Source organism: Varroa jacobsoni, unplaced genomic scaffold (genome assembly GCF_002532875.2).
Source record: "Varroa jacobsoni isolate VJ856 unplaced genomic scaffold, vjacob_1.0 scaffold_540, whole genome shotgun sequence".
Lineage (NCBI taxonomy): Eukaryota > Metazoa > Arthropoda > Arachnida > Mesostigmata > Varroidae > Varroa > Varroa jacobsoni.
In genome coordinates, this window is record NW_019213442.1 from 29,980 (window position 1) to 57,333 (window position 27,354).

The following is a 27,354-nucleotide window of genomic DNA, read 5'->3' on the forward strand; positions in this document are numbered from 1 at the left end:
CTACTAGGTGTCGCTCAGATCGTATTCAATCATAGGCTGTTTCATCTCCAACAAAAATCGACGAGATAGTACTGATGCTATACTATAGCTATCGTTTTTTAAGCATATCAATTCCCTAATCCTTAAGGTAAGATAAACTGCTACAGGATTGCTGGTCGAAATCACCGTCCCACCAGAGGGCTCTTCAATCGCTAAAATACTCGTAGGCGAAATGTCAGATCTGCATCGAAGACCTCTTAGCTAACTTAACTCACCTCAGACGTCACTTCATGTTGGTGCAGGTACGCCGGAATTATTTCCAATCATTCCAGCTGGGCCCTTCGTAAGTAGCGCGACTAGCGATGCGAGATAAAGCAGCACAGATAAACGTCGTGGTGACATTCGAGCATAGTTAGTCGTTTATGTGAACCGATGGGAAACATAAACGCCTCGTAGAACTAATATGTACACGTGTGTGTCTCCAGACAAGAATTTATACTTAATAGAGCAGTACGCATACTATTGAAGAAAATTATTTAATAGATGAACGAAGACACTACCTAATGATGTTACCGAACGCTGGAATAGCTCGTTTTTACAGGTAATATTAAGAAAAAAATCGGAACGAAGGCAGAAGCTCAGTTATTGCGCGATTAGTTCCTAAATCAAAAGTCTCTATCAGATCTGAGGAACAAACCATTCTGTCGTATGTTGATAAGACTAAAAAAATTGCTACATTGTGTTTGAGCAGGCCGGGAATTGTGTACGGGATTCTGCTTAGCGCAGCGTTGAAGTTCATTTATCCATTTTAGCAATTTCAGCTTTCTGACGACATCGAACTATCGCCTGAAACCTTTAATTTAGCAGCTGCTACATAAAGAAGAACTCTTTAATAGTAAAAGATAGAAGCGGTTTTCTAACTACTTGAGGGAGACCAACCAGCTTGCCGGTTGTAGAAGACTCGAAATCATCTTAGGTGAGTTATGGCTGATGTTCTTCTATGTTAGCTCTGCCAGAGGTGACCGTTTTTTTTAAAGTTTCGTTCTCTAACGCAGCTTAAGCCTCCGATACGAACAGTGACAAAAATACCAACCAGATATTCATAGCCAAAAACTGATCAATGACACGTTCTGTTATGACGCATACGAAACGAGGTAGCTCGTCTGCGTCTCGTTTGGTTCGCCTCTATTTTAGCATCGGCTCAATTTATATATATCCAAAATTAGCATGGACTTGAATCTATATACAGGTCGAATTTGTTCGTGAACCCCAGGTTTTCGCACGTTTGTTTGTTTGTTTGTTTATGTCCCTAAATGTGTGTTTTTTTTGTGAATTTGCTTAAAAATTCTCTTCGATGTTAAGAAACGACTGTAATTTGATTTTTTATTCATATAGATTCATTAAATATAGCTACCTGAAGAGTGATTCAACTAAGTATAAGGTCCATTTAAGCAGCTCCAAAGTCCCTGTCAATTATCAGCTGTCATCCTTAACGCAGCTCGATAGAAAATATGAGACTGTTGATTGTAAATAACTTAATATAATTTTATTTAAATATTTACGAGAGTTCATCTTTATATTCTTCCTAGTCATTTACTCATTCATTCACGCATTTCGATTATTCATCATCATCATCATCATCATCGTCGTCCTTTTATTCTCGCGTCCATTATTCCTATTACTATTACCACCATTAATATTGTTTTCGTGAGTGTTTCTCTTTTTTATTTGTCCCGCTGTTTTTTCGATGTCACACGCACTCGACTTTGTCATGCGCACTTCACTCTTCATTTTTTCGAAGTACGCCAACATCCGCTCTGTTTTATTGGGACCCTCTGTCTTCCACGCGCAATTTTGCCGTAAAACTCGAGTCCGCAAACGTCCCTCTCCCTTTCTCTACCTCTCCCCGTCTTTCGTTGAATTTTTATAATGTTTCTTTTACGTAGTTGTTTTTATCTGCAGTGTCGGACTAGCATATAGGTCATCTTTGTTTATTATTTCTACAAGACGCCCAACGTTTCGATAACCCCCACAGGTCAACCCACTCTCCTTTTTCATCGAACTCGTTCTCGCTCTATTGCGTTTTCTTTTCTAAACCCAGAACCGAGTGTGTTCGCATCAGGCGTAGCAGACATTCCGAGTGGTAAATTGGCATAATTATCCCCTTGAGACTTTGTGAGATTGGCGGATCCTGGAGCTACCCCATCGGCGAAACTTCGATTCGCGCGGTCAAGTGTACTAGATCTTAAAGCTGTGACATATACTAGGCCCAGTTAATAAATCATATTTGAGTATGGCCTATCAAAATTTTTATCTAAATTTGCATTTAAGTCATGTTGCTGTAAGACCTTCAAACCTATCTATCTAGTGTGACATAAGAAATATGACCAAAACAGACTCGGCATCCGGAATCCGCCATAACGACATGTTCCCACCCGGTCTTCTGCTTGCAAAGGGTCTCAGTCTTCAATCCTTATGTTCTGTCCGTAACTACCAGCCTGCGCTGCAAGATTACTAGCTGTGTCTTGTTATGGTGGCGGTCCGTTCTTTCTGCCATCGTCGTCGAACCTTGGCCTCGTTAACTTAACAGCCAATAAAGTAAATTTTGATAGTGTCACATTGAGTACATTTGGTCGGGATCGATAATAGTGTCACATCATTCCATAACGTGTTGTTGTGATCACATTTGATGCCTTGAGGGCCTTAACTTTTCCCTAGGAACGACGAATAGGTTATTTATCTAGTTTACACGTTATTTGACATCATATCATTATTATTACTCGCCCGCGTTGTTATTGTTTACAATACACAACTTTACTATCGTCAAGGTCATTCTTTTTTGTTTTCTGTCTCTCTGCTGTCATCAGAGATCCATGAAGCTTTCATGTGCCAGCTCTGCACAAAGCGAGCCATATATTTACATAGATGTATACTGAGATACAGACTGAGTTGGCTGTATGGCGCAGCGACGCACCTGCCCGGATCAGTATCGGATCAAGCACTCCCGGATCATCACTGAGTCATTCTGAGTTTCGACTCGTGTTCCAAATTAAAGTTCGAAGATGTTGGGAGATTTGAGAGGCGCGCTGGGGCCGTCCCTTAACCCAAGAATCGGTCGAACACTTCACACAGAGCTATACTATTATTAACCCATTCTATTTTTACAGGTGGAGCATGTCGAGATGTACAGGTCGGGACGCTACGGCTAACCTGCACACTAATCTTATAATGCGTCTGGTAAAATTTCGCTAACATTTAGAGGGTTGCCATTATCCCGTGCCTGTTTACTGTACCTTTCCATTCCTCTCTCCGAAACACTAGGACTATGCCGACCTTCATCTATATGGTGTGTGTGTGTGTATATATATATATTCTATATAAATATATAGGTGACGTCGTCCATTCAATATCCCACGAATGCGGATGGCATTTTTGTACAGTTGATGACTATAATCGTAATCATAGAGATTTACTAATAATGTGTTGCTATATTCAAAATGTTAGTTTTAGTGCCGATGCTTGTTGACATTGCTGTTTTTAATGCCTTTGGCATCACTTTTGTTCCTATATAGGGTATGATTTTTCATCCTGATACACGTACTATGTCATTTAAATGTTTTTGCTAATTGACGCTTAATGGCTGCTTAGAGAAGAATCTGGAAATAGAATTGTATTAACGCCTTTGTCTGCCGGTACTGGCGGTCGAGGGAACGTTTCGCGGAGAAACAATCGTACCGATACAAATCCCGTAAGTTTCCCCCGACCTCCTGGCAAGACAAAAGCTCTCGTGCTATTCATATCTACTCTAATTAGAGTAATTCCTGGCAATGTAGTTATTCCTCCTCCTCCTCCTCCTCCTCCTTTTCCTCCTCCTCCTCCTCCTCCTCCTGCTTTTTCCTGTCGTTGAAATCTCATCTACAAACATTTTGTTACGTTTTTCATAAATCTTTCATAGCTAAGCCATATATTTGCGTTTGTCCAAGTGAGTTGGCGTCCATTTGTGGGAGAATAATAATGCCATCGGGAGAATGAGGTTCGATTTGTGTTTTTTGATACATGAGTTCATGCTGCGAAGTTTCCGCAAGTATTCGTTTGTGGGTACATGTTTTCGTGTACACTTGTAGATATAGCTACTGTTTCGTACGATTTCCCTGCTACGCTATAGTAATTATAGTGGTAGCCTGAAAATAATGTAGACTACTGCTGTGATCATCATTAATATAGATATAGAAAATTGAAACAAACCTAAGAACCGGGGAGGGTAATGCTCGTATACAAGCGGGTTAGTACTTGCCAGCCACTTGACGCTTAGCTTGGAACTAGTTACAGTCTTTTTATCCACTCCTCTTCGTTACCAATGCGCCTGGTGTGTGTGTGTATATATATATATATATATATATATATATATATATATATATATATATAGATCAGCATATTATGTATAATTATTCAGTAATATTTAAATAATATTGTTATTATTATATAATCATTGTCATTATTATTGTATATATTGTTATTAGTATTTCTCTCCAGTTATGTGTTTGCTTTATTTTTCCGTTCCCCTTGCGCTCATTCTTCTTCTTGCATTCATATAAAATATTATAATTACACTATGCTGATACTATCATCGTCATAAATTATAATTAGTATAATCAATTTTTATATTCTCTCTCTTTGCTCGTGATTCTTTCGGTGTCGGTACAGCATCTGATGTGTGTACATTTGACTTAAAATAAAAGACGCGGAGGAATAAATACAAATTATATAATTGTTACTTTCATACACATCCGACTAATTAGAAATTGATAATTATACTATATTTTATTATTAATATTACCACAATGAGAGTAATAATCGTGCTCTAATTCTAAAAAATCGTGGACTCTTTTTTAATTTTCCTCGCCTACCGCTTGCAATAATTGTTATTTCCACCTTTCGTTTTTTATAAATATATATATATATATATATATATGTATATGTATTATTCATATTGGCTAGCCGATAAAAATTAAAAACTAGCATATAATAATAACTAGTATGGTGAGAATGTAAGATGATGCACTAAAAATTAAGTTGCAACACATGAATCACATGGAGGGACCCGCCGAACGGAAAGATAGGTTCCATAGGAGGTCGGGTACCGCTGAAAGCGCGCACCTAAAAGCGAGTTATTGGAAGATACCGAGATTTTATCTGTACAACTATGAAAAAATTGCTAAAAAAAGCTTTGCTTAGAGACTCATTCAAATAGAGACAACCCGCGAAATCTCCAAGGGTGTCGCTATAGCGACGACAGTACTTAGGATTCGATCAGTGGTCGTAGCCATCGGTGTGTCGATTGGATGCCACGGCAGAAGCCAGACGAGAATCGGGCAAAAAATGCGTTGTATTTCTTCTTTTGTTTACTATAAACGAATCACGTGTTGATTTTCTCGTCTGAGATGACTTGACTTCTCTCTTACATATTCTATACGAGTACACAAACAACCGTTGCGGAAAGCTAAGGCTGTTAACAGTCGCCAAAAAAGCTAATGAAAAACAAGAGTCAAAAAGATACAGGCTGCTACAATAGCAGACAATAATACACAAGAGCAACAAATTATAATGTACAGCCGCAGAACGGCATCTCAGCCACGACGGCGTAAGCGTTCCCACGTACGTGGTAAGGAGACAAATGTGTGTACGAATGCACAAGAAATAGCCCCGCAGGGAAAAATGTACCAAGGAAAAAATTATGCTATATAGGTGAGGTCAGATTTTCTGGCTGAAACTCCATCATTGTTCTGTATAACAAAAAAAAGGACAAATTTAGCGGTCATCAAAGGGCTCCGAGCCTGACGGATAAGAAGGGAAAGAGTGGGTAAATTGGCGTCCATGCTGTCCGCTTCGCTTATATGTTAAACAGCAATTTCCTGAATGATGGCCACCCACACATTCCAGTGAGACCCAATTATGTCCACACAATGAATTTATTTGTTCTACAACTTCGTTGCTGGATTTTGTCGTATCGCTCAGTCCCTGCGGCCAGCCCATCCAATCAGGGTTCGGGCGTATTCGGGCCATCGAACTAGCCAGAAGCTGCTGCCCAAACACCTTAATAAAGCCAAACCAGGGCAGGCTCGCTTCTATGTGTGTGACGATCGTTGATTTCCTTCACTTAGTTAATAATAATAGTACGGCCGTCTACATTTTTGGGTGGAGGCCGTTCCATACCCAAGGCGTTAGGGGTCACGGAGACCAGGCAGAGTTTCGGGCGTGTAAGTCAGTCTAGGTAGGACTTACCTAGGGAAATCCTGAACCAAGTGACCTCCATAGAAATAATGCAGCGGGTGTGTTGTGTGTGCACCAATTTTTCTTGTCCTCCTTTTTGTGAGAGCTTGTATATTCCATTTATTTGTCCTATAATTCATAAACATATCTACATATGACGAAGTGGATGCGTAGGTGTCTCTATATACTTTATATAAATGTTGTCGTGGTCGTACAGGTATACATGGGAGATCTTGCGACTACTGTATGGTGCCAAGCAAAAGGCTAACTAGGTAATTTTTTTGTCTCTGGGGTTGTCCGGATCGTATCTGTCTCTTGTCGCACATCTGTCTGTCACACACGTCTTTGGTGGTCTTCCCTCGAACCCGATGCATGCGTTTACGCTGTTTGGCCAGCAGTCCAGACGTAAACAGAATGTTAACTGCGATCTTGGTAGAGAACATAGCTTTTCAGGGCGGCGGGCAGATTAAGTTCAGATGCCCTATTCAATCGATGCTTGCCCAACTGTTGCCGAATTACTCGCCGGCAGATGTCCTTCAACGGAAGAGGTTCGGCTGAAAAACAATTTACACGACATTAAGAGAAGTGGTACGCAGAAAGTTGGGCTGGGGTTGGCAGTTAATGTATTGCTAACTACTCTTCTGCATAATTATATTGAAACTAATGTACAATGTTGTTTAAAACTCCAGGTGAAAACTTGCGAAAGTGTTAAAAAAAAAAAACCATAGAACGTCCGTACTCTGCTAAAGGTTACAGTTTATTAAGTAACCTGTCAAAAATTATTTAGGGAGAAATTCGGCCAAATTTCGGCTTAGAATATAGATTCACTCACTCAGTCGGTTGATTAAGGACAAATAATTTCCATCTTTCAGGTTAAGCTTTTTAGCTGTAAAGTGAGATTGCTTTGAAATATGCTATCGTGGCCGGATCCTAGGACCGCCTACATAAAGCTAAAACTTCGCTTGTTTATTATTATGAAGTACAAATAAATCAAGATTATAAATAACGTAGCGTTTTTCAAAAACGAATTATCCTCATGAAAATTGAAAGGTGGTCGTCTCTTCAGTTAGCTTCTCCCGGTACATCAAACTCAAACGAGAATAGCAACAGCTAACCATAATAGAAAGTGACGAAGAAAGATTGTACATGCTTCTAAAGACCTTGGGTATTTTCGACAGATAAAGACGTTCTTAGCGGAGATTTGTTGTTGACTTGCTCGGTCAAACGACTGCGGTAGTCGAGAACGGGGCCCCCTTAAGCTACTCAAGCAATCCTTTACGTTTGTATTAGAATCGGCATGTACAGCAACATCGAAACGTGCTGAACCACATGGTCCCTAAGCTTGAACTCTGTTTTGCGGGTTAGATTGCGAAACGAGGCCCGGAAACAGCCCACATCTCTAGAAATATGTATTACTCCTATTTTGTCTTTGTTAAACGGTCGTTATTTCAAGCGCTTCTTGTGACATCAACAACGAGCCCACATAATAATAGAATGCTTGTGCAAAAGGATAGCGATGCAGCGCCAGCTCTAGTAGTGCTTCTGGTCATCAGGGATTATTTTAAAGCGTTGATCTTAAGGTGTTTCAAAGTTAATAAATCAAGACTAATTTATTACTAACTTAACTGACAAAAATTAGATGGGCGTTCAACGAAAGTAAGGCTTTCCTTTACATTTCCTTAATCGAAACGGCATCTTTGGTATCAACATACAACTGACCGAAGTTCATGAAGACCTGTAAAAAATCATTCTTCGCAAATTTCCGCTTCTGGCGGTAAGCGAAATACCACAGTCGATTTATACACATTGGAAAAATGCTTGTTCTCGTTTAAGCTTTGTCCTCAGATTTCGAAGCACCCTGTAAATATATGGACGACCAGAACATTTTAAACAATAACAACACAAGCAATTTTAATTTCCAGTTATGAGCTAGCTTAAGTATACCTATAATTACATAATGGACTTACGGCGTTATTCAACTATGTACTTACGATCAAGTCCGCCGATGTACTTAATCGTGATTTCGCAGTGACCCCACACCGCGCTCACAATAGGATACAATTTTTTGCCTTTTAGTCCTCGGAAAGCTACTCCAAGGTATTGTCCATTGACAACAAAACCCAGCGTCCCCTCGTCCATGTCAAGGACAACTTGGAACACGTCCGGTACAGGAAACACTTCGTCGGATGAGCCCTGGGCCAGAACTGGGTATGTCGCTGGCAAGTTGTTCTTCACATCATGGTAAAGTCGATTTCGTCCAAGATCCCAGCCCCATGATTCTCCGTTACTGCCAACAAGACTTTGATACCCCACTGAATGCAAAGGAGCATCTCTTGTAGCCACACCAACTACGGCATGCGTGCCCCGTTGCCGAGTTGACCATTTTAGTTCCCACATATGCATCCCTCGAGTGTAACCCACCCGCCCGCGGATGCAGTCCGTGCTCTGGGCCACGGGATGCCTGCAATTGGTATCGAACAGTGCCAATAACACGGGGAAAGAAACTGTGTTTAGAACTGCAATTTGTTAACTAGTGTTTGGCAAGGGCTATCGGAATATAGTCGTACCTAATACAAGGCATGGGCTCAACAGCCTTAATGGGACACATGTATAAAAGGCACTTCACACAAACTAGACCATCTGAATTCTTTTGTTTTAATATGTTATATGCGATAATTTTAGACGATTTTTTTTATTGCCTTCATGATTATAGACCGAGCCAATACATGGCTCAGTTTATAATGAACGAATAACCAAATGATCATACTGCTAGAATATTTAGATTGTCGTGTACTAAAAGATAGCACGTTTATCAACCTGTGAAACGTCAGCCTGTCATCTTCCTTGACAAATATATTAAGCGATCGATCGTCAGGGTTCCAACTGTGACGTAACTGTGTTTCGAGCGAGGCAGCTGGCGTATCAAGAAGCATGCCTAACCGCGCTGGTCGCTGAAGATCTCTACAATTCTGTTGATCCCGTGTGACGACGGCCCTGCAAGTTGACAGAAACAGTAAAATCATACGTCTGAATTTGGCTAATTATCTCACGTACAACAAAAGAACCAGTCCGCAGCAACCGTTTCTTCATTTACTGTCGTGACGTTAGTTAGCCGTAAATTTATATGCACGTAAGAGATGCTCAGCTGTCTAACTCAGCTGGAAAAATTTTGCTTGGATCTAAATCTAGTTAGGGAATTGCATCGTGAATTCTAGCGACTCCTTTGCATTTTCCATATACAGTTTTATATCTTCATATGCAACAATAATATATATGGCTGGTTAATCGTTGTATATTGATTAGTGGAACTTCGATGCGTGCAGTCCACAACTGTGATATAGTTGTTGTGTACACCATAAAACCACCGGATAAAATCATTATTAGAGTTGATATCTACCGTGTACTGCTTTTCTTGACCTGTCTTTGGGACAAGATTCAAATAGCCCGCCAGCTAATGATACCTTCAGAAGACACATTTATATGCCGTCTGGCCTGGCTTTCTCCAGCGTGAGTATCTCCTCATTATTGTGCCTGTATACTTCTTGCTTTCTTATTCATACTTATGTCTATCATTGGCTACAACAGCTAATGCACACTACAGTAATTGTCATCACCGTGGTCGTGTCGTACCTCTGATTGCCATTGCTATCTTCTCCAACGGACACCACTTTAAGCCCAGTGCTGACGCGCTGGCCCATGGCGAGGCCCTGTAAAGCCAGCTGGTTTAGCGGTGAGTCAGTCGCAACAAGGGGAAGCTCAGCCGAAACTGGCGGGGCGCCCAGCCCGAGCAGTGGCGTTAGATTTGACACGGCAGATACCGACAGCTGACTTACGCGGCCCACGAGTCCGGCTCCGGGCTCGGCGACAACGCCCGCTGGGTGTTGCTGCTGTTGCTGCTGTTGTTGTTGTTGTTGCTGCTGTTGTTGTTGTTGTTGTTGTTGTTGTTGTTGTTGTTGTTGGTTGAGTTGGGCAAGCGCGATCTGTCCGGCCTGTTGTTGCGTTGCTATTGGATTGGGGTTCGCGCCACCGCCACCGCTACTGCCCTTATTTGGCCGAGACGACGCCCGATTTCCAGCCGGACTCCGATGATAGACGAAATAGCGAGCGCGACCGTGGCCTTTGCTTGGCTTGATGGCGCCTTTGTGCGTTCCGTGCTGTTGCTGGTTCGGATGGTGTTGTTGTAGCTGCGGATGCTGTGGGGTTCTCTGACCGCCACGTGAACTGCTGCCTCCAAGACTGGAATGCTGTGCGTTGGCAACTGTCGCCGCAGCCGCTGCTGCGGCCTGCTTCACGAAAATCTTGTGGTCCTTTAGCACGTATCGGAATGCAGCTGTCCCGTGGTAGATCGGCCCGCCAACACTTTGGATAGTGATGCTGGGAGCTTCACACCTAAACCATAGAAATCGTAAAATAAAAATGGCTTAGTAATATTGAGCTGAAGAATCACACTAACACGAGATGGAATAAATAGTATCAGTATCTTAACGTTTAGCACCAGGTCGGTGTTCTAGTTCGTCTAGCAATGAGTACATGCATACATTTTTTCGTTGTCAGCGTCCACAGGAAAGAAGATCCTTTTATTTTAACTTAGCCATAGTTTATTTCGAACGTTTCCGCGGTGCATATGGTAGCTATACGCATGATCAATTACATACATGCTTCGAGCTAGCCTGAAATGCACGCAGCTTAATTACTTGCTTAGTGTGTATGTGTCGTCTCGATTCGCCCTTTATTAGATTACTACTCACTGTTCGCTTGTTTTATGAGCAACGTGCACACATTGAAATTTGTAAACAAAAAATGTAGCGTTAACATTTACATTGTGCACTCACTATCACATAACGTGTATATATACAGTGGCATAAATACACAATCATTGTGCGGCAGGCGTTCCTTCATTATATAATGACAGTAGCTTCATCGGTAACGTTTGCTGGACTCGATCTATTTTATATGCACATATATATATGTATATAGCAGCGTTCCTGTATGTGGCTGCTCGTGCCGGTCACCAGGTGTGTTTACTGGTAGCGACCCTCGGCAAGAGCATAACCGTGTAAAGTACAGCACATGCGCTTTCTCGCTTTTCTATAGATATATATATATCTTCGCTTCTTGCATTCGATAGACCCAACTGGCTGAAATTACTGCACTGCCCATGCCGTTCCGAGTGTTTTGGCGGCTGCCACATAGAACGCTCGTTCATAGAAACACAGCGGGCTGAAGCAACGAGAAGTCGTGTCGAGCGAACTAGGCAGTAGCCGACGCCGGAGCTCAAGTGAGCCAGCGGCAGGCATAGCAAATATACAGGGGTTTCCATCAATGAACGACTGGATACCTCCATTCCGTAACAGCGCTGGTATTTAGTAGCGAGCTCGCTGCTTGCTATGGCTCCAGTCTATTTGGCCGTTTCGGCCGGCTCTAGTCCCAGCAGATGGTCAGGGTCGTCGGCATTTGGGCCTCCATTTCGCCCGCTCTCTCCCGCTTATCTTCCGTTCTTATCCCTAGAATGACTAACCCCAAAGGACTCCGAAGCTTCGGAGCAAGCCGGTAAAGCAATTGCGTTCAGCACTGGTCGCGCTAGCACTTTTTCCTGTCTCTTTTCATAGTGAAGCTCTATTAATACTAGTTGTAGTACTGGTAGTACAGTGTTATGGCCGGCAGTAGAAGGTACAATGTTGTCTGCAGAATACCATAGAGTATTACTGAGCCGCTGTCGGCACTGGCTGAACTGTCTGGATGTGTGTGTGTGTGTGTAAATGTGCGTTTGTGTGTCTTTCGGCCAGGCCATAACGCTTCGCTGGCGGATGCTCGTGTCTGTTCACCCACTAGCTCAGCACAGACTTTCTTGGGTGTTAGTCGATGGCTAGCCTTTGCTGGCTTGATGTGTCTATATAGAAAACAATGGACGGCAATCGAAAAGCTTTGCCAATGCAATCATAGGCTATAGCGATATACAGCTGCGTGTGACGTTACGATGACAAAAAGCTCTGGAGACACAATCTACTTTACCATCGACGACACTACTCTAACGATAGATGCACAAAGGTGATGTTACTGCTGCAGAACATTATTGCCACGCACTCCATTCACATACGATTCGACGACCCGTTACGGACATGAAGAAGCCAGGCTCACTGTGGTAGCAGCATCAGCAGCGGGAGCACGACTCGTTGCTTCAAACTTTCGCATATCGGACATCCGACTCAGCGGGTTTCAGAGCGTACCCGTCGTTGCCGCCGCCGGCACAGCGAGCTGGAGCTCGTACTCGCTTTCGTACCGCAGCTGAGGCCGTCCTCAGCGTTAGCTAAGATAGCTAGATGGGGTAGTTGGGTCTGGAGAGGAAAGTTGGATGGGAGGCTTATGCATCAGCAAAGCAACGCAACGCCTATTGCAGCGAGTACGACAAGAAATAACCGGGAACAGCTTGGTCGCTGTTAGCACGATTTGAAGCTGTCGGATTGGCTCAATGGTTGAGACACGTACGATTTCTGGATTCGGACTTGTACAGCCTGTGGATGGCATGACTGGCACTGCACATCCTAAATCTAGCTATTCTAGGCCACGGGTGTCGCCCGCAGCAAAAAGGAACAGAGCAACTTCAAGTAAAAGAAGGAGAGATAAACACAGCTTTCTCGCGGCCAACTTCGCAACCTCTGTTCATTTTTACGCTACGCTAACCTGGGTCAGCTTTGCTTAGTTCATCCTAGTCATCCTAGATTCGTACTAGCCAAATAAGATCATCGTTTTCGTGGGATACGTCGTCAGCGACAAAGCCAGAGCAGGCTACAAACACTGTTCGGTCGTGTTTCGCGCCTGGCTTTCTACTCGTTTAAGCAACGATGAAGCGACATGCCCTATTTGTATGCTGGTCGCTCGCGATTCTCGATATAAAAACGGCACCGCTCGCAAAAGCGCCTGCGACTTGTGGATCAGGCGCAGCATTACCAGCTCAAGGGTAGTGGCCACACGACCTGCGACAGGGAAATTGTGGACTTCAGGGGACTCCTCTGCAGCCTACTAGCTGACTCCCTGCACCATTGCGATTTTTTTACTTAGGTGTCGCAGCAGTATTAGCACCCGAAGGAAAGCTAGGAACGCTTAAGCAGATGCGTTGGGATGATTGTCGGTAGAGTGGACAACAGCCAGGATACGACATACGCGAGTCGGCAGAACGGAGGGTCTGAGGGCCTGGGCCGACGCGACCAGGGGGATCTGCAGTCAGCAACGGCAGCAGCCCACAATTGCCCGTTAGCCGAAGGGACGAACAACGGGATATGCAATTCACAACCTCTACATGTCTGGCAACGACTAGTCCACAGGCAGCTAAAGCAGCAGGAACAGAAAATACTAGTACGAACAAAAGTAGCAAGTAGCAGGAATACCAGCCGTGTTTGCTCTGTATCACTCAGCTGGCCTACTCTATCGAGGTATACGCATCCAACTGCCAGAACTGCTGCTTCTGCATCGGTAAGGCACGCCGATAAGGGCCATAAGGGCATGCTGATGCTGCAGCGCCGGCCGACCAGCAGGTCGGAACAGGCTCCGGAGGGTCTACTGCAGATAACCGAGGCAGTATAACAACTTTTATTTTTCAGCTATCCTTCTACCTAACAACAATGAAAGACAACAGCCCTCATGGCGCATACGGGTATGATCACTAACACGTATCAACGGCAGGACAAGTCGACGGGGACGTGGGGGTGCATGAGTTGGATCTTAACGGCGGCCTTACTACATGCAGACTTCATTATGACAAAGACCGAACACGTAAACTTACATGTGCACCTAGTTGTTCTCATAACGCGACAATGTGCACTAGCTCTCGCGCAACGTTAAAGGCGTCGCGTCAGTTTGGCTAGTTTCGTTAGCTTCGTAGCTCTGCATGAAGCTCCTTCAGGCAGGATTGCGGATCGATGGACTTAGCTATTGCTGTTTGAAGTGTTATGAACATATTGTTTTCTGGGCGACGCTAACGAACATCGGGAGAGCCGGACAACAAAAGACTTGCGGCGGAAGAGGAACACCAACTCAAGTGCAAGCATGGAATGACATTATATTAAACCTATGTTATAATCTGTAAAGAATTAATCATTTGCAACTTGTTCACGGACGCGCCTATTTGGCAATGCCTAAATCGCTCCGCTTTGCCGTCGTCGCAAAGCTCTATATCGGACCGTTCACTTTCTTACGCGGTGATATGACAGTAACAACTGATAATATGAAAATATTTAGAAGTTATTGTTCTCAGTGAACGTTTATTATGAACGCTTTCACTCAACTGCTGCGATCGTCATCGCATTTATAATCAAGTGGTCAAGAAAAAGACACGTCATGCAGCCACACTTCACGCATGAAGTTCCGTGCTATTATCTACAAGTGCCAACCAACAACGCCTGTCGGCCCATGGCGTGCTCGGCTTTTAATGAACATTGTGAAATCCCTATGAACTCCACTCGTTGATCGGGTTTTTTTCTATAGTACAAATACGTATCGTATCCAGATGAACGACCGCCTTTCTTTGTCCGAGCGTTCTGCTACCACTGCCACGTCAACCTGCATCTATAAAGCTTACATGCACAATGCCTGCTATATGCGACTGCTGTGCAAATGTATGCGATTAGGCAACTGCTGACGGTAACAGCACGATGAGGAAGGCTTGCTTTCGTTTTTCCTCTGCCTCGTGGGAGTGCTCCACATTACTCGTGGTAACTATCCGATCCATGTCATCCTCACAGAATCATTCTGCCTGTTTACGTCTGTTCGTAGAGGCAACGTTGGACCGCTGGTTGCAGCAGCTGTGACATTGCTCCCACTGATCGACGTGAAAGTCTTTCTAGTTTCGCCTGTTTGTCTGTCTATGTGCCTGCTTGGTAGCCGTTTGCGGCGCCAAGTCGCAATGCTCGGCAACAGCAGGGACAACAACAACAGGAATGCCAACAACATCATCAGCCTCCGCCGATAGTAGCTTGACGGTTTCGGCAGAGCTTGTCGGCAAACAGAACGTCAGATCCTGCTTCACTTTACAATAGCACATCACAGCATCGTCCACTATTGAGAGACTATAGACTGAAAAGGGGAAGAAGGCCTGACCAACTTGCGACTGTCGGCCACCGTCGACCCACGATCGACCCACAACCAACCCACGGCCCGACTGTCGTCCGTCCATTCTATCCTTAGAGAGGGAATGCGGGAGCAGTCAGTAGTGAAGGAGCGGTGAGTATGGAGTATTCAGGCGCTACCTTTCATGGATGGGCCCCTGAGAAGAACTCCCTGTTTCTTTGCTAGGGTGCCAGTCCCCCGTTCCTGTCCCTGACACTGTGCTTAGCTTCTCCCAACCGCTGCTATCCCCGACTCTCGCATTTTCTTTCCCCTTCGCATCGTGTCCCTTGGCCTGCTTGCTTGCTGGCTCTGTCTTCGTCGCCGTAGTTATCATCCTACGAGTACTTTGGTTGGCCTTACTCGCTACTTGCCTTCCCTTTTTCCTTACTTCTCTCTGATAATAGTGTAGCTCCAGCGCCACCACCACCGCAGCCACTAGGGCCAGCGACGATGAAGGCAATAGGGACGCCCTTCCGGAAGGGAGTATGTGTGTGGGAAGTAGGAGGTAACCAACCGGAGTGTGCCAGTCAAGCCTCGAATCGCTTAGGATGGCCTGGTGGGCTCGCTAGGAGAGGAGGTAAGGGATGTGCCGAGGACCAGTGGGACAACGACGGTGGTGACGACGACGACTACGATGACGAACTGGGACGAACGAACGTTGGGGGGAAAAGGGGGTGTTACTCCCGCTGCAGAACGACGAGAGAGTGATAGTGAAAAGGAGGAAAACGACTGAATAGAGAGGAGCAGATAGAGAGAGAAAATGAAAGAGGAAGAAAGGGAATTGATGAGAGGGAAACGAAGGGGACTTGGGGAACGAGTCAGCTAGCGAAGAGTCAGAACGATTGAGAGAGCGGCAGGATTGAGCGGTATAAGCAATAAGGCGGGTTGGATGTCCAGAGCGCAGCGTTAGGTGGCGGTGGCAGTAGTGGCGTGGGCTATGGCTGTTTGCTGTATTGTAGAATGTGCAGAACAGGCCCGACGGGGTTGAGGGTAAGGCAAGAGAGGACGAGGGGTTCGGGGAAACGATACCAGGCCGTCGTCAACCGCCTGCCGCTTTTGGCCGAACGAAGGGAGGTCAGTGCTGGTACAACACTGCTGCTGCTACACCCCAACCTCACTCGGTTCGCCAGCCGCTACTTTGCCATTGTGAAGCCTGCCAGCCAACCCCCCAGCCGGCCTGTCTCCAGGCCTTGGTGGTGTGTCGTTGTTTTCGCTCTCCCGTCGTTGCTGTCGATCGCTGCTGGCGCTCTTCAGCCCCGGCCGTCGGGCCCAGTAAGCGAGCAAGCAAGCGACTCCCAAGTTTGGTCCTTACCCTGGTCCTAAGTAGGAAAGACTGGCTGGGAAAGGCGTTAGCAGCAGTGAAGCTTTGGGGATAAGGAGCATAGTGGAGGGGCCATGGGTTGACAAAGCTTCTGCGACGACGAAAATGCCGGCGAGGCTGCCTGTGGGTTTCTATAGTACCATTTCCATGCATCTCGCTCCATCCCATCCCATCTCGTGTTTCCGAGATCTCTCTGTCTTTATCTTCTCTGTGTTGCCGTCCTACTGCTTCCGCCACCGCTGACATTCCCTTCCACCGCCGTCTTTTTCCGGCCGAAAAGACCTCAGGGTTCGATCTAGCCGAGCTGCGCCGTGCTGCACCGTCGCGCGACTACCATTGCTAAAGGCACTGCCGCTGCAGCCCTCATTTGGCCCTCGTAGTCTCTGCAGCCGACTCTTTGCCATTCTCGGGTCGAACTGCCAGCTCTGCCTACACGATACTCGCTGTTCGCTGACTGGCTGGTTCACTCGCCATTCGTTCCTCAGGGGGAACTCAAATGGCGACGCGAGGGCGGTTAGGGTCGAAATGCAAAGGTAAGTTTCGCATGTGAGTGCCGCCACCCAAAATGCCGGCAGCCTACTAGTGCCTGTTCTCTATATCCTCGCTGTGCCTGCGTACGAGCGTGACAGTCTCACCAGTGATGTAGATGCTGACGGTGTAGCTTACCATGTGTGTCGATGTACTCGTTGGTGTACAAAAAAAAAAAGCTCAGCGGCGGGGAGCAGCGAGCAGCTCGAAGGTTTCCTTGCAGCTTGAAGATTCGTGGCTAGCAAGCTCGAAGACTGGTTGCAGAAAGCACCGAACCAACGAGCGAAAACAAAAACCGCCACAGCGCATAGAACACCATACATAGGAATATTAGCAGACAAAGACGGAGATGAGCGCGAGCAGTAATGCATAGGCACGAGGCGAGGCAATGACGGCGACGAGTGCAGCAGGACCCCCGAATGGCGTCGTTATCCGAAGGAATGACGACGGCAAAGTGGAAATCTGAAGGGGGCTCTGGAGAAGTAGCGAGGCTTGATACAAAACTCTAGAAGGCTTAACCTAGCCTTTGCCACCGCCGCTGTCGTTGCTGCTGGCTTCGCTTGGTGTAGCCATTCTACCGTTTTCCCTTGAGTGAGCCAAACGACAAACCCGCAAACAGACAGAAAGACAGACAACATGACATCGAGAGTTAGCGAGCAAGCGACTGGTTCCTGATGTTTGGCCGGTGCGGGGCTTCAGAGGTTGCCCAAGTAACATGAAGAAACAATAGCAAAAAGTGGAAGGGGCCGAATAAACGTACGCAGCCCCGGTTACGGAGCACAAGTACAGAACGCTTGAGACTTGGGGATTTTGTTAACTGGGAGAAAAACACGACAGCATCTAGGTAACAAGGCGTTTGCGTACCTAGTTATCTGTCTGTTACCTACTGCCACTATTGTTTCGGTTAAGATAAACAGCACCTGAGAATTAACGGGTCTGTGGAGGCAGCCGAGCCGCGCTACGGGTCAGCCAGCCATCCAGTCACTCCCATCCCTTCCCCACACATATGTAAATGTAATCGCGCGAGAACGTAGGCCGTTGTTAACCTGCTACAGCTGCAGTAGCTGCTGCCGTCCCTCTGGCCAACTGTGCTTACGTCATTGAATCGACAGTGGCTTTGGTAGTAGGAATCGAAACTGACTGACACAAAACAACTCAACGTATTGGAGAACGTTCACTGAAAATTAGGATCTAGCCACGAAACTACACGTAGAAGAGACAAGAAAATGAAGAAGAAGGCAAGGTGTCCGGTATACTTTATATGCCGTTACACATATGCTTTCTGAACGGAGACTTTACCATAGGATGCAGTGCTGATTATTTCGGTTTTACGGACGAACTAGATTGAGTAGGCTCATCATTTTTCGGGAGCCTATGGCATACAAAAGTTCACATTGAATACAAATGTAAGCAGACGTTTGTTGTGTGATACGAGTTTTTCGACAATGCCAGCGTAACATCCTTGCATGAATACTTCAATCAGCCTATCGATCCGTGTATTTTACGTAGGTGCGAGTGTTCGCTTTCAAAACAGCGAATAGATATATGCATTGGTAGTCTAGCTGAATTTACAAATTCTGTCAATGTATAACCCACAATAACAATGATCACCTTTAAAAATTCGGTTACCAAATAATCTAGAAAAGCTGCAAATATGGAAACTCTACTTGTCCGACGAAACGGCCTGACACTCTTTGGCGCAACATGTTGTCTTTTAACCACGACAAACTATCATGGTAGAATCTTTCCTGCATCCGAAGAAATTTTCCACTGGAGTTGTCATGGTAGCTGAACACAAAAATACATAGAAAACACTTCGTATATATACTTAATTCATATTTTCACACAAACGGTGACTGTGAGGAAAAAACTGCCCGCTACTTCACAGGCAGACCCATGGCATTTTTCATGAATGAAATTGAACAGCGATGATAACGATAACAATAGCTAAATAGCTAGGTACAGGTAGGCTTAGTCCCCTAATTTTGTCAAAACAAGCTATGATTTGTCTATAAATTCGTAGTCAACAGATTGAAATTATGAAAATTATTATAATACTGAACTGTGCCGCGCACTCAGCTAGCCTATTTCCAGCAAACAACGTCGTTTTGAAAAGATCTACATAAAAACCTGATGCCATGCAGGGCCCTTCGTAGATCGAGCCGGCTTGTGTTGGATCGCCTCGCCAAACCCCTTGGCCTTATGACGTCGGATCGATGCCTCGCCGAACCCTTGCCGATCCCGACACCCCCTTCCCCCGACAACGGCCCTGTCAGACCGAATTTAACGAAGTCTGTTGGTTTCTGCTCGCAGTGTTGTTTCCGTCGCGTCTCATCCCGTTTCATTCCCCCTGTCTCGTTTCAAGAGTCTGAGGTGGACTGCACTGGTGTTATGTTGCCAGTGTATGTAATGTACGCCACGTTTCCAGACAGCCAACCAATAGCAGTCCATTGCTCAGGCTGCAAAGGTATAAGGTTCATAGTATATCTGACAGTGCTGCTGCTGCTGCCGCCAGTGCGATCTGGGCGATGCTGACAATGGCGTGTTGGTATGGCTAGCATTACAGACGTTGCACTGCACCACATCACACTCCTTGACGGGCGGGAAAAATACTGCTGCTACTTCGTTTGCAGCAGGAGTAAGATTACAGCCACGCACAAGTGCACAGAGGAAGCGACAGAACAGTACATGCTTTAGGCTTCACTTCACGGCTGCAACGGCGATGCTGCTGTTGATGATGACGGCAGTGGTGGAGGCAGCAACGGTGGTCGTCGTCGTCGTTGTCGTCAAATCGTCGTGGCAGCAGCAGCAGCCCTGTCGGCAATGGCATAGCCGCCTCCGACCTGCAACCGAGATGATGAAGGCAACGACGGGAACGGCAGCGTTCAAGCTTCAGCCCTAGTCCCACTCCCGTTTGTTGCTACCACCGCCGTCGCCGCCGCCGTCAAGCCACCACAGCCCCCGAGGGCGGCCGCATCAAAGGCTTTGCTCCCTTCAACCAGCTAACCGTACCGACGGAAAGCCCAAAAGGACTGCTGCAAGCCGCTCTACGTGGTAGCAGCACAGCGAGGTCTTTCCGAGGCCGGCGCCGCTGTCGCCATCAAAGCGAGGGGCTTTCCCTTCGCGATGCGAAGCCTAAGCAAGCGACTGTGTGAGCTCGCTAGCTAGCTGGCTCGCTGACTGGCTGGCTGGCTCACTAGTACAAGCAGCAGTCGTTCTAACCCCAACCGTAGTGTCCCCTCTTCTCGATCTCCCCAGACTTTACCCCTGGTTCCCCTACCGCGCCTTACCTCACGCCATCTCCTATATCCCTGAGAGCAAGTCAAGCAGCGGTGCTGCAGCTTCAGCCAGCAGCAATGGTCGGTTGGACGGCCGGTCGTACTCGCTAGCAAGAGCCAGGGCTACGCAGTTGTCGAGCAGCAAGCGGCAAGCGTCTTCTCTCGTTCGACGCCCCCAGATGCGGCACCGTCACTGCTCTCGTCTGGACCCCACAGCTCTTACCTCGCTATTTCCCCCCGCCATTGCCATCCCACTTTGCTCTCTCCTCGGCTTGCCATGGCACAGCCCCATTCAACGGCCATTCTGCTCCCCAAGGATTTCCCATCCCAGCGATGAATCAGCACACATTCTATACACACACGGACGCACGCCCAGGAGCTACATAGAGGAACAGCAGTATACGCACGTACACACACACACACACACACACGCTCGCTCACACACGCTCATAGTGCATTGAGCAACTGAGCAAGTCGCCGAACACTACGGAGCTAGGAGGCCTCAGCGGCACTTTGAGCAAGCAAGCCATCCTGTCGACGAGAAAGAGAAAGCGATCTAGCCTTCGACCGAGAAACGAATAGCTGCTACCACCACTTCGGCGGCTGCGGCAATGGGTCGAGTACCCCCCAGTCCGTCCCGTTCCGTTGAATCGAGCCAGCCCGAGAAGGAGCCGAACCGACCGAGCCGAGTCGAGACTACCCCACCAGTATGGCACGGAGGAGCTTCTTCTAGCCAAGAGCCGTCGATCAACGGTCGCTTTTCGTGGTGCTACCTCCGTGCATCTTCCCATTGCTCTCTGTCTGAGCCTGTGTGTGCGCCTCTATGAATGTGTATGTGTGTCCGTGTTCCTCTGGCCTCTCATGCGCCAACTAGGCAGCTAGCGAGCAGAGTGCAGCGTTGCAGCCGCAGTCGAATCGCCGTCGTTTCCACTGCAGCAGAGCAACGAGCGACCATCGCCTCGCGCCACCGGGTTTCGAGCGACGACCAGAAGGGACTAAAGAAGGGGGGAAGTAAGAATGAGTGTCAGGGTGCCGGGAAGTTGGGTGGCAAGTGGAGGGTTGTATAGAGGCATGGGATGGGGTAACGGGAATAGCCTTAACCTCAGCCTCTGCCTGGGATTGTTCAGGGCTGTGCAAGAAGGGGCAGGCGAGCAGGCTAACGGCAGGCAGCCGTCCAACTAACCCAGGCACGAAAGCGAAGGGGCGAGATAGGGCTAAGAGGAGCACAGGCTCTTCAAGCCTCAAGCGTGACAGTAAGCCTGGGCCAGCAGCACCGGCGTCGGCGCTGTTTCGTTTTCCTGTTTTCCGCGTGCTGCTGCTTGTACTGCGAACAAGCAAATCGGGGTCCGTTCGTGGGTTTTCTTTACAGGGCCTACTACTGGTGTGATACAGTTGCTGCGGCCCCCACCGCTGAGCTTTGGACCTTGCCTCCTCCCAGGACTTAGTCTCCCTCGGAGCTGCAACCAGCAGCCTCCCAGCACGCATTACAGTACGGACCACGACGACGACGACAACAACAATGACGACAAGTGTCTGGCAGCCATCCCCCAGCCACCATCGACGAGGTTCGAGGGCCACTGCTGCTACCGTTCTTGAACGTAGCAACTTGTACAAGGGAAACACCGGGGTAAGGGTCGCTCGAAAGGGGCCAGAGTTTGAAGAGTATCTAAGAGGCCGCAGTAGTGAACGCTATTGCTATTGCTGCGGCTGCTGTTGTTGTTGGCAGTAGAGAAACATGTTTGTGCTTTCTAGCAGCTGCGCCGGCCTCTCTGCCGGCTCGCCGCTTGTCGGTCGTCCGCTCACTTACAGTGCGACGAACGGTACGCGAAGGCCTATGCCACTGGCAATGCAGCTAGCTTGCTTGTGATACTACTACAAATTCTCGACCGAGAAAGCTGCTACCATCGTGCCACATACGCAAACATACACATAGATATACATTCAGCGTCCGACCGCTGCCGTAATACCGTACACTCAAACACTAACTGCGACCATCGCGGATGTTGCTACTGTCGTCGCTACTAAAATTGTAGTAGAATAACAAACGGTTAAGCAGCAACACCAACAATCGCCAATTAAGCTGCCAGCAAAATGAGAAACAATCCCTCAAGTCCATGGCATCGTCCATTCATTCCCGAGGTACCGGGCACAGTGGGACCTTCTGCAGTAGTAACATCGACCATTAGCAACAGCATCAATAGAAATAGCAGCAGAAACTATACACAAATGCGCTGCTCGAGCCCCTTTCTAATGCCGCGATATTTCATCATTGCCTATCTTCCAATCCTCCTTCTTTGGTCATCGCTCCCACTAGGTAGCGTCGCCTCTGGCCGATTCCGGTCGTGCCTGACTGTGTGAGTCGTCCGCAAGTCTTTCAGACATTGGACACGGTGCTGTTTCTATGGCCATTCCAGCGTAGTACTAACGGCGTGACGGCGTCGTACTGTGCAAGGGAAATGGCCCGTGCTATATGTTTGCTGTGCCCTCCGTCTTGTGCCGCCTTTGCGGCGTACTAGTTTCAACACCTCATTTAGATCACCGGTGTAGCTCTCGACGAAACAGCACAAGCGAGGAGAAACACATTGGTTTCGGCAGAAGCGGAAACTGTTGCGGGCAAGATTAAATAGCAAAAAAGAAGCATGTAAGTTGAAAAAAACAAATCTACAGGAAACTACATCTTGCCGTCCCCCATCGTACTTTTTGAGGCTGGTTTCACAAACCGGACGAGAAGTAGATGATGACAAAGACAGCGTCAGTAACAATAACAACGACTGAAAAAACAAAAATAACCCCAAAAGTGCAAACAGACAGCAAAAAAATACTGGCCTACATTACTCGATCGTGACGCAGTTCGCCGACTAAAATCTAGAACCAGTTTGTGTCGGCATCGTACGTCTCAACTAATTTACAATACACAATCGGCTGAATGAGATAGAAACTTGTTACAAGAGATTTTTTATGCGTTTGTTTAGCTTCGGAGTTGGCGGCCACAGTTTCAACAAACATTTTGACAAAGTAACAAGTTATCTTTGTCCAGCTGTAACACTCTCCATTTATGCATGTGGCCGATAGGGGTTAGTAGTTTGTCCTAGAAATTTACTTGGCTTAACGGGTCTACTCGATTAAAAATACAGCATAACCAACAGATATACTTGTAGAGTGAGCACACAGTACCGTATATAGCATTTAGCAGAGTGCATAATGGGTTTTGCATCGTTCTTAGCCAGTACGTGCACGTTCGTCGTAGTGAACACTTTAGAGTATTTACGAACCGTTCATTGTAAACATTCGTAATAACTTGCTTATTTTAAGATATCCTGTGTAATAATTGAGACAGACTGATAAAGATACGCATACGAAGTGGTGATCGAAGCTTCCGCGTGCCCGGGTCAGTAGTTTTCATTGTTGGCAAATATGAGGCAAATAAGGATCCAGTATGTCTTGACAACAATATGATCGCAAAGTATAACAAAATATACGCTTATATTACACTTCAGGAAAGTATCTCAAAATTATCCCGTTGTGTTACGGTACGATTTCGTTTCGGTATCAGATCTTTTAGCTCATTTAGGGTGGCAAACTATACCCTCACCAAAGCCAACGCGGGTTTCTTTTGTCGAAGGTGGGCATCCGCAACCAATATGCAAATATACAACCAAAATGTCGCAGTAGCTGCTCTTATCAGAAGCCGCATTGTATTACTGAACGAGCAATTTAAACTCATGCGATATCGGTCTTGCACTCCGCGCTGCTATTCGCTTTGTCTTCCGGACTTTACTTTTTCTGCGTTGTTTTTCTCAATTTTGCATATAACTTCGACAATGCCCATTCTACGAGAAACGTACATCAAAGTCTTTCCTCGTCGTTCAGGCGCCTTACGATTTTCTTGCCCGCCCCCAAAATCCTACGAAGAGCCTACTTCCCATCATACTACGGCACTGTCTCTACGCCTGTCGATTCCACCCAGGGCTCGTGCTGCTGCTGCTGCTGCTGCTGCTGGTGATAGTGATGGTAACAGGCCCTGTTGGCTCTATCTACCCCCTTCGTCCACATTTCCCATACCCCCGCTTGCTTACCCCTCGGTTCCAACCGACAAAGCTATCTCCCTGTCGGCTTATATTTGCTGGCTGAGTGGTCGAAAGACCAGTCCACAAAGCAAGCAAACCGGCAATAGGGGTAAATGCACCGCAATCGCCCATGGCTCACTCGGTCTGCGCAGTTATCGACACGGCAGAAGTACACACATCCTGCTACAGGCATCGCCACACTCTCGCAAGCCGGCCACTCTCGGTATCGTCATCAACTGGGGACTGGCACATGCACACTCAGAGACAACCACGCGTAGAAAGCGCGCAGCGGCGACTGTTTGTCGGCTTAGCTTACTGCTGCTGGTCGCCTCATGGAAGCTACAGCACGAGCATCTCCTCTACTTTTAGCAGCACTACACTGCTGCCAGCGCCATTACGACCATCTCGTTCGTCGGTGCGACAAGCACTCACTCACACACAACAGACAGACTTAGAACGAGCGTGTGCGGTCGCTTATTCTCTAGCCCGCTGCTTGCTGGCTCTAACCCGACGCTGCCGAATATTGTTGTTACCCCATCATCCAGCAGCCTGGCAAGCCTACCCTCGTGCTGAGCACTTCACTCGCTAGGTCGGTCGGGTCGTTCAGCTAGCCAGCCAGCCAGCGGTGCAGCACAACGCGCAGAGAAGGGCAGGGCATCGAGTTGCTGCTGGGTCAGACGGGATAACAGCTTGGGGGTAACAAGGAACGCTGTCATGCTCCTCGACAGTCTGTCTGTGCTCGTGGGCTCAGCCCAACTTCCCGATCGCCCTCGACGGTACTCCGATCTGCAAGCTGGCAGCAGGCACACAGGGATTGCTGGCGTTCTCGATTCGCGCTGCTGCTGGCACATCCTGACTCTCATCGGCCCAGGCTCACTTCGTTACGGGCTCTCCGAACAACAAACGACCTAAGGCTGCTCAGTACAGCAGTGTTGATGTTGGCGATGGCAGTAGCTGTCATCCTGAGAGCTCCTGTTTATTACAAATAGCACTACTATTGCTAGTAAAGGTTTTGTACAGTATTGTTTATGCTGTTCGTTGACAAAACAGCGGCAGCAGCATCTGTAGTAGCCCTAATCGTTTTTGTCTTTATCGTCATGGCATTGTTATGGTTCTAACCCACGTTGTTATTTATAGTCAGGATGGAAAAAGATCGTCGGAAAATCTACTGGAAATAACGGGGCTAGAATTGCCCTAATGCCACGTTAGCGATAGCTATAGTAGAATTTGCAGTCCAGAACACCTATGGTCGATAGCGCTACCAGAGGGATGCTCTTCTGCATCGCCAGATAAGTCGGCAATAGTTGTTGTACCTTTAGCCTTTTACTGAACGAGCAATTGACCTTACCCGACAACAACTATGCAAGTTATTAGCACGGAAGCGAAAGAGAAAGTAAGAAAAGGTATTACGAGTGCTTCACAAGCGGGCACGTAAGTGGTCATGTTGCAGCGAGATGGTATAATGAGATCGGCTGGTATCCTTCGTAGCTAGTACAGGTCTGAAGCAGTATGCAATGGACGCCCTAAATGACGATTTTTTCCATTTTTGTACTGAGAAAATGCCGCCCCACTGCTATTGCTACCACGGATCCGGAGTCGTTATTAGCTGTCTACGGACTATTCTCACACCCGGGTGCGTCAGACGTTGTAAGAGGTCGAGCCAGAGGCGCTCTGCAGATCCTCACCGAGTTGTTTCATCATTAAAAAAGATTCGGCTATCTGTTTGTCGAATGAATTTTAGCAAAACGTTTTCATGTTCCTGAGCCACATATTGGCGTTGTATCTGTGGACCCCCATCAGATGCATTCAATTGAGAACATTCCGTATCTCGACTAAGTCTATGAGACCTTCTAAAGCTCAACCATCGTAGCACTGACCGTCGCTGCATTACTTCTTACGGCAAAAACTTGAAACAATGTTACAGTGTTAATATATATACCTCAACAGTGGCGCACCCTGCAGACGCCTGCTACCGCTAGCCCGTCTTACTTCGGCTTCTGCTTTTGACCCCGACCCGCGCGTTGTCTCTCTGTTTGTTTCGCTCGTGTTCCCTACTTTATATATATGGACACATACATATATGTATATATATATATATATATGAGAATCTCCTGTGTAAGAGCCTATGCTTGTCTGACTGCCTGTTCAGTTCTGTGATTCTCTGCAGCACGGTTATATCCATCCGGTAGGAGCTGAGTCTGTTCTTTTTCTAACGGTACCACTACCGCTACTGCTAGTGCTTGTGGGGGCCCCACACATCTGCTCCGCAGGCCATGCACGCCACAGCGGGCTAACACAAGTAGGACACAGGACTAGTTGGCCCGTCTGCTCTCGAGCTCCGGCGTTCATTTAGCAGCACAACATCCGAAAGTCGCACACTAGTAGATTTGCTCACCAGCTTGTCATCATCGTCAAAAGCAGGCTTAACACTGCGACAGCATAAGGCTGGACTCGTGAACTGCGGGATGCATTAAAACCTAACTGTGTTAAGCGTAATAACACAAGTAGCCAACGCGGAGATCGCTACCTATGCAATATATTACAGCACTAGTACGGTTAATGATAGTACTCAATAGTTGGAATAATAGTCGACTTAGTACAGAACGCAGGCGCCACAATCTTGAAACCGGTTACATATGGCAAAGGTGACGAGTCCTACCCCCACCAACGGCAGATTGCTGGGATGACTCGACAAGGTTACGAATGTTTAGTAATAGCGGCCGTCTCTAACGGAGTCTCGTGTAGCCCGCATCGGCACTATCCAGTTAGTTAATTAGCTATACTGGCAAGGATTGCCCGTTAGCTCATG

At 47.0% G+C, this 27,354-nt stretch overlaps 1 protein-coding gene across 1 annotated transcript in view; it reads right to left on the bottom strand.

Moving 5' to 3' along the window:
* Positions 1–1,503: 1,503 nt before the first annotated feature.
* The window catches only part of LOC111261273 (uncharacterized), a 44,189-nt gene continuing 18,338 nt past the window's right edge, over positions 1,504–27,354 (bottom strand). Inside the window, exons 2-5 of the mRNA XM_022834629.2 lie at positions 9,880–10,638; positions 9,067–9,243; positions 8,241–8,710; positions 1,504–6,803 (exon numbers count right to left, since the gene is read on the bottom strand). Of these exons, the coding sequence (XP_022690364.1) occupies positions 6,667–6,803; positions 8,241–8,710; positions 9,067–9,243; positions 9,880–10,638 (1,543 nt within the window). The 3' untranslated portion in view covers positions 1,504–6,666. The remainder of the gene's footprint in view (positions 6,804–8,240; positions 8,711–9,066; positions 9,244–9,879; positions 10,639–27,354) is intronic.